Source organism: Podarcis gaigeae (assembly GCF_964106915.1).
Source record: "Podarcis gaigeae genome assembly, chromosome: 3".
Classification (NCBI taxonomy): domain Eukaryota; kingdom Metazoa; phylum Chordata; class Lepidosauria; order Squamata; family Lacertidae; genus Podarcis; species Podarcis gaigeae.
The window spans coordinates 102922070-102929701 of NC_139680.1; the positions used below are offsets into that span (position 1 = coordinate 102922070).

Genomic DNA, 7632 nt, shown 5'->3' on the forward strand with positions numbered 1-7632 from the left:
GAATGCTGCTGAACTTTCTCATCAACCGCAGCAACCTTGGGATGGTCAAAAGTGGGAGCCCAACAAAGTCTGAAGACACAGGTTGCTCCCCCCCGCCCATTTTAAAGAAAACAGTTTGAAACACAAAAGTTAGAGCTCTGCAAACTTTCTAGTGTGGTCTCGTTCAAACGGTATTAGCACGAAAAGATGCGTGAGAAGGAAGACCAGTATAGGAAGTAAGTACATTTGCAGAATTTATGCATATATCCCATGTTCGAGGGGGTAAAAGCTTCCAGCACATCGGATTTTATTGCTTTTGCATTTATCACATGAACTATGCTAAAAACCTAACAATTTTGACATTAGACGAACATAGTACAATCCACATTTTTATTACACAGTTAACAAAGGAAGCAATTTTTACAAATGCACTTCATATAAGAATATTTTTTATACAGAAAATAGGTCTTTTACGCAATTTACAGAGGAGCATTTTGGCTTCCTGTTTCTGAATATAGTTCGCTTGATTAAATGTATGCTTCTGTTTTATACAACAGGACAAACAACAGGGCAGTTTAGATTATCACTGTAGATCTGCACAAGGTTGTTAAGACAACATAGATGTATATCGTTTTAGAACCCTTTAGAATAAGCAGACCATTCAAGTATTTAAACACTCGTTATAGAGTTTCTTTTAGGAAAAAAATGAGAAAGTCTTTTCATAGCTCACACCATGAATTTGTGTCAAGGTACACTGGCAAGAACCTTAACATGGCAGCATTTCAGTGTGATTATAAACTTTCATTAGCTAACATAGTTCTTGGCATTAAGACCTCATTGAATGAAAGTATTTAACCTACACTTTCTGAAAACAAACTCTGAACTAAAATACTGTACTGATGGTGTATAATACACATAACACTAAATATATTAAGTATATATAATATATTTATATACTTAATTTAAAGTTATAATTTAAGGAACAGCAAAACCCAGTAAGGTAGTGACAGAACATGAGACAACTGAAAGACAAAAGATGAGACAACTGAAAGACAGACATATGTCTACAATGACAAACATCTATTTAGAGATTTAGGGTACAGTGCAAAGACTAAGCACTTTTAAACTCATCCATTTTAATGGAGATTTAATTAGCTACTTAACTCTCCTGCCGATAGATCTTGAAAGAGTTTAAACTTGCATCGTGCCTATACTCCCAATTTTTGCAAAATAATAATAATGGTGAACTCAAAGCACCAACACAAAATCATACTGTTGGTTTTAGGATATAATTATGGCATTTAAGACTCTGTAGTGCTATGACGTTTATAATTAATGCCTTTTTGAGTCCTCCAGAAGTTATTCTGGAGTACAGTGACTTAGATGATAGCTCATTGAAGCAAGTTTTTAAGACAACTGCCAAATAATTTGCTAACACAGATGGGTTGTATTGTTCCATTGTTAACTAATAAGACTGTATCAAATAATAGTTCCCATCGTAATCTTTTTGCTCTCCAAAGTATAAGAAACAAAAGTGTAGCCATCTCACTTTTCTACCATTAATTTTGCAGCCCAAAGGGTAGAGAACACACAAACCAACATACAGTAAGGAATCACATTGTACTGGGTCACATGAACTAAAAGATTTTTAAAGAAATCATCATTCCAGTGACTTTGCAAACTCAGCATAGTCAATGTAGCCATCATTATTCTTATCATCATCACGCAAGACGCCGTCTATCAAACTAATTAACTCCTCATCTTTCATTGTCTGGGTGTGTTCTCCACCTTCCTACAGGGAAAGGGGGGGGAAAAAAGATGGATTGGTTTAACAGACGAGCACATTTGGAAATCAGAACGGTCCCACTCAATTTCTGCCCTTGAGGGCTGCACTTGGGTTTCCTAGAAATTAGCTAATGAAGGCTAGAAAAAAGTTGAGTGGGCCTGGCAGGTCTTAGACTCAGAAAGGTACAAAACAAGATTTTCAATTTGACCGTCTCTCAAAGCAGTGCTGCAGCTCCTCCACCCCCCCCCCCCAAACCAGGCCACACTTAAAAACCATTAGCAAGTTTTGTAATCTACAGGTTATTTAAAATTTGGTCTAGCATGGAATCTTTGAGAGAGCTGATCACCAAGGGATAAGTCTTTGGATTAAACTGCCACCATATATATATGCAAAATGTTATAGACATTTCCAACCCAAATATATTAAAAGATAAGCTTGCTCACGGACACTGTTCACCAGCCTATCAGGTTTTCTGTTCCAGGAAATTAGCGCTCACCTCTTTGTGAACATGTGAGATGGCAGTGGCAAGTTCAAGCCCATCAAGCAGATTGTTGCCATCGTAGTCATGCATTTTGAAGTAATGAAGTTGCAGCTCTTGTGGCGACATCTCAGATTCTGGTTTGTCAATGACGCCTTCTAAATGTTCCATGATGTGGCTGCAGAGTAAGAATACGACGAATCTTAGTGCGCACCGATACAACCACACACCCACTGAATGCAACGAACATGCAGATGTGTGCATATAGGTAATGCAATATGCATTTAAAAGCCAGACTTCGATTGAAATGTGGATACTATCTTCAGAGAGATGGGACCACAGCAGAGAGGAAAGAGAACTAATCTTCTCCCCCACACAGTCCCAAGACTACTTGAGCTTCCCCTGAGACTATTTACTGTATATAACAACAACAACAACAAAAAACATGTTAGTTGCAGTCATGCCAGGTGGACTGCATGAAACAGAGCTTATGAGAGATTTCACAGGCAATATAGCCGTCGGCCATGCTTGCAGAGGCTGATGGGAGTTGTAGTTCAGCCACTTTCGGAGGGACAAAGGCTTCCCAAACTTACCTAAACAGAGCCCAATGGGAACTGAGTGTGCTCAGTAACCACAGCATGCTGACTGACTGGTGTGTTTGTTTGTGTGTGCGGGGGATGAGACAGAAAGTCAGGTGGGAGGGGAAATGGAGTAGGAAAAAGGCTGGCTGGCTGGCACTCTGCACTGGAACATTTTGTTGAATTCAATTCTGCTATTATATCAAATGCCATATCAGACCCTCCTTTCCCCCACTTATTTATATTGAGTGTGACTGCAGAGAATACATACTCCTTATCTTGTACCATGTTCTTATCAAGACGCACGTTTGCCTGATGACTCCCATCTGCGTGGTCCTCTGCAAAAGAGGACATAGAAGACGCAAAGACTAGGCAACTGAGGAAATATAGCGTAGAAATCCTTGGTTGTGTAACAGCCATGGTCCTAGCAAAAAAAAAAAAAAAAAAGACAGAGTGACCATTTAGTTGGAAAGGCAGCTAATAAATGTTATGATTAATTAAATACATATAAGAATAAAACAACAACTACTACAATTGTGGGTAACAATCAGGCACTTATACCTTTTAGAGTCTCTATTTCCTTATTCCTCCTACCACCTGCACTTTGGGTTTCCAGAACCAAATTTGAGTTGCCATGAAAAGCCACAATGAAAATATGTTCTAGGTATTTACGGAAGTTCACAGATGCACAGTAATAAGGCCACCTGCCTAGCTACGCCTTCTTACTTCAAAAGACTGGCTGTGTCATGCTCACTTATTGTTGAACCTCATTTTCAGTAGGGAGTCCAGCAGCTGTTGACCAGGAATTTGTTTGGTATTCAACCTTTAGCTGAACACCTGGCACAGTTCAAAGTAGACTTTCACACAGGTGGAATAGGCAGTCTGGGATGTAAATGAAGGAATCAAGCAGCACAGCTGTCTGTCAGGAAACCTTTACATTTCTTGAGATAACATCAATCTTATTGCAAATTCTGCATAGTCATTCAAATGCCAAAGTCTAATTACCTAATTTATTGTGACACTATGTGTAACGTGTCACATTTAAGGTTCTACGTACTTCCTCTTTTCCCATTTTAAACTACAGTATTTCCTACTGTAAGCCACTTTGAGCAAAGACCTTTTGAATAGCTAAGAACTGTCAATTGCACTTAATGCAATTCAGCACACAATGCATGGCAGTCAATTACTGGGACAAGAGTGTGAATATTAAGAGTTTAACAACAATGTGCATTGCACCCACAGGACTTAGAATCAGGCTGGATTAAAAAGCTAATGGCAGAGGTGGCATTTCCTCCTCCCCTCCAACTTTATCTATTCACTATGGGTACAACAGCTGTTACTTGCTACATGTGCCCACTAAATAAGTCTATCTCCCAACCATACATTTTAATGTAGTCATGCCTGAACCCTTTAAAAAAATAAAAATCCAGTTATTTAATGGATCTGGAATTTCTAACCATTTTAATACCATAGGGGAGGAAATGCGGTGTGATAGTAACTGAGTATCTCCTAGCATATGGTGGGTGCTAAATACAAACCAAATAGAAGTATTACTAGTAGTTTCTATTTGTTTGAACCCAGATTTGGGATTTTGCAAGGCACTATCAACAAACCTTTAGACTTTGAAGTACAAAGACAAACCTCCAGAAATCGTTGACCCCTTGGCCTTTCCACTATGAGCCCCCTGTTAACTCATTCCCCCCTTCCCTTCATCAAGCATAAAGCAGTACATACACAACTTAAGCCATCTCCCAGCTCTCCAGTTCTGCTTGGTAAGCAAACCTGGCACTAATTCCAGCAACAGCTGGAACAATGCAACTGTAATGTGAAGAAATGAAAAGGAAAGCACATATCCTCTCCCCTCTTCCCCGTTTGTTTTTTTTAACTTGTACTCCGCCAATTAAATTTTGGCTAAAATTCTGGGCATTATTTGATCGGGGATGAGGTTTATAACTGGAAACAGCTCTCTCACTGGAGTCCCCCCCCCCCGTGAGCAGTTTACTCCTATTTATTAACCTGTAATATGATTAACATTATTTCCTATTCTGCTTTTCTGGGCTGGGGAAAGAAGAGATATTGAAGACAGCCTGCAACGCAGAAAAGCGACAGCACATTTTCTCCCTCTCTCTTTTTAGAGTTTTAAAAAGATTTTTAATGTTATGCGAATTGGGGCATTCTTATTTTTTGTGCGCGGGGGGGGGGATGGGAATAGGTTTCTTAACCCCCCCTTCTATGGCAGAACAAATGCCCATTGGTTTCAACAGGTCTACTCTGAGCAGGGCCGACACCTGAGGCAACCTTTTAAAATATATATATATATTGGTGGTTGGTCGGTCTGCTTTCCTTTCTGAATAAAAGCTGCCCGCCCCGCTTTCCAACGCTGTTCAAGGCAGGGAATGCTGCCCCACAGAACTCAACAGGGCTTGGTCCTGCAGCCACTTACGCGGGAGTAAGCCCCACTGAACTCTATGGCTTCTTCTAGGTAAGAGTGCGCTGTTAATGCCTCAGGTGGCAAAAGCCCAGGACAATGGGGACTGACCCCACCGCCTCACCTGCTCCCAGCGCCGCCAGCTCCTCCTAAAGCGACACCGGACGAAGTTTGGACCTACCCGGCCACCATCGCCTCCTCTCGCAGCCACCCCTGAACTCTCCGCGCTTGCGTCCTGCCACCGCCCAACTCTCCGGCTATTGGCTTCGGCCGCCTCGGAGTTTTACGTCGAACGCCCAGGTGCGGCGGCCAGATGCCACGCCCCTTTCCCTCCCCCTCCCGGCTCCGTGGCCACGCCCCCTCCCTCCGATCTCATGACGTGGCTTCGCTCCTTTCCAACGTTGCGCTCAAAGGGCGGGTCTTTAAAAAAAAGAAAGAAAGGGAAGGAAACCCCATCCCCCGCTTTCCTCTGGTACGCCCGGTGCTCTTTCAGTCATTGCCGGCAGAGGGTCTCAGGTACCCAATCGCCGTAAAGAACTCGTTTACGGCCCTCCCTCTGCCTATGCTAACGTGGGCGGGTGCTCCTCCCAACTTTCCTCTGGTACGCCCGGTGCCCTTTCAATCATCGCCGGCGTGGACTCGGATAGCCAATCGCTGCAAGACTACGTGAAGACCCGCCCACTTTGTCCCTAGGTTGCCTCATGTAACTAACATCGGCACGCGTTCCTCTCTCCTAGGCTGAGGTGCCGCTGTTGGGTTTGGTCGCTTCCAGGGCTTTTAGTACGACTAGCGAGCCCTCGGAGCTCTCGCTGGTTGTGTGAACGAGGCTTGGGTTCCCAAAACGAAAACATTGGCAGGATTCTTGTAATAACCTGCAGTTTTATAGGAGTATATATTTAAAGCAGATGAATAAATGAGCAAATAAAGTTAATTTGAATATGCAGAAGATATTAAAAATAAATTTAAGGGACCACAGAAAGAGGGGGAAGTCAAGTTAAAATGTTAAAATTATTGTAAAATTGGTGAAATATATAAATAAATGAAATTTAAAAAGGACAAGAATCTGGCTTTTGAGTAATTTCGCTTGCCCCTTTTCCCCTGTCATGGTTAGGATGGACATTGTTTTCGTGGTTTCCCTCAGGTGCCATAATGATGATGATGATGTGTGGGAGTGGGGTTATTGGGCTTTTTATTATGCATTTTTCTGTTGTGATGTTTGGATGAAGGGTGGTATACAAATTTAGCAACAACTTCATCATCTTCGGTTAGCCCTGGGGCTTTGTGCCCCTTAGTGTTTCTAGACCCTATAGGAAAACATGATGCAGCCTGAAATTTCAGTGGGTTTAATCAGAAGTAGATGTTCTTAGATCCCACCCTCATCTTTTGATTAAATTCTTTTAACTGTTTTCAGTACAGTATTGCATTTATACATTTCTGTAACCTGTCCCAGGGACCACGTAGTGAAGGGTGGGTGAGAAATCTAATTAATAATACTAATACTAGATAACAAACGATACCGTGAAGTGATTAAATTGCCAGTGAGTTGGGAGGTGTAGGGTCAAATCCACCCTTAGCAATAAAACTCGGCACATGAATTTGGGCCAGTCAGTAGCTTGGGCCTTTCCTACACCATAAAGATAAAATAGGGAATGAAGATCTGTTATTGTGCTTTGATGCTGCCTGCTCTGTCATTAGGCAGAGACAGTCACCCGAAGCAGCTGTGGTTGGGTACCCTGAAAGGGCAGGGAAATGTTAGTTATATCATCGATTGTGGTTGCATTTTTACTGTAAGGAAAGTGAGGAGATGCTTGTGGGACTTTCTGCATGAAGCGGCAAAATAATTTAGCTGGCCTGGGGTACTATGTAGTGGTGGAATCACCTGTTGCCCTGCCTCTTGAGCTTCTCAGAATAAATGTTACAAATAAATTGATCCCATAGCATTTCCCCTCCATGAGAGGTCCGGAGGACAGTAATACAGTAATGGACCTTTTCTGTGGTGGCTCCGTTTGTGGAATGCTCTTCCTAAGGACACTTGCCTGGCACCTTCATTACATATCTTTAGGTGCCAGGCGAAAATGTTCATATTCCTTTGGCTCTGATTCAAGAATCTATGGTCTTTTAAACTGTGTGTGCGTGGTTATTGTTTTGTTTATTATGGTATTTATTTTTGTGTTTTTATACCGTAAACCACCCTGCTATCCTCAGGTGAAGGGCGGTATATAAATTCAATAAATACATCAATAATAAACAAGACTTCCCTTCCTCCCCCCTGTAAATTCTTCTTCTTTTAAATAATTTTTATTAGTTTCCTCCCAAGGACTTCAATCAAAAGTGAGCTCCCCATGAAGTCAGTGAAACTTCCTTCTGAACATTACGTCCTAGA

At 41.8% G+C, this 7632-nt stretch overlaps 1 protein-coding gene across 4 annotated transcripts; it reads right to left on the reverse strand.

The window, feature by feature from the left end:
- Positions 1-355: 355 nt before the first annotated feature.
- On the reverse strand, positions 356-5980 carry MCFD2 (multiple coagulation factor deficiency 2, ER cargo receptor complex subunit). 4 transcript variants are annotated; one of them, XM_083733891.1, is made up of 4 exons: positions 5962-5980; positions 3093-3245; positions 2262-2421; positions 356-1771 (listed from the first exon to the last, which is right to left on the reverse strand). In XM_083733891.1, coding segments are annotated over exons 1-4 (447 nt in total). In that variant the 5' UTR covers positions 5964-5980; the 3' UTR covers positions 356-1639. The 4 variants fall into 4 exon arrangements, with proteins under 4 accessions (XP_083590017.1, XP_083590016.1, XP_083590018.1 ...); XM_083733890.1 differs by lacking the exon at positions 5962-5980 and adding an exon at positions 5431-5581; XM_083733892.1 differs by lacking the exon at positions 5962-5980 and adding an exon at positions 5374-5539.
- Positions 5981-7632: the final 1652 nt, after the last annotated feature.

Excerpts from the sequence above, each read along its gene's own strand:
- MCFD2 (XM_083733889.1), bottom strand. Across the intron at positions 2,422-3,092 it reads AACATGGTACAAGATAAGGA|CCACATCATGGAACATTTAG; the intron begins GTATGTATTCTC and ends CTTACTCTGCAG. Across the intron at positions 1,772-2,261 it reads TCTCACATGTTCACAAAGAG|GAAGGTGGAGAACACACCCA; the intron begins GTGAGCGCTAAT and ends CTTTCCCTGTAG.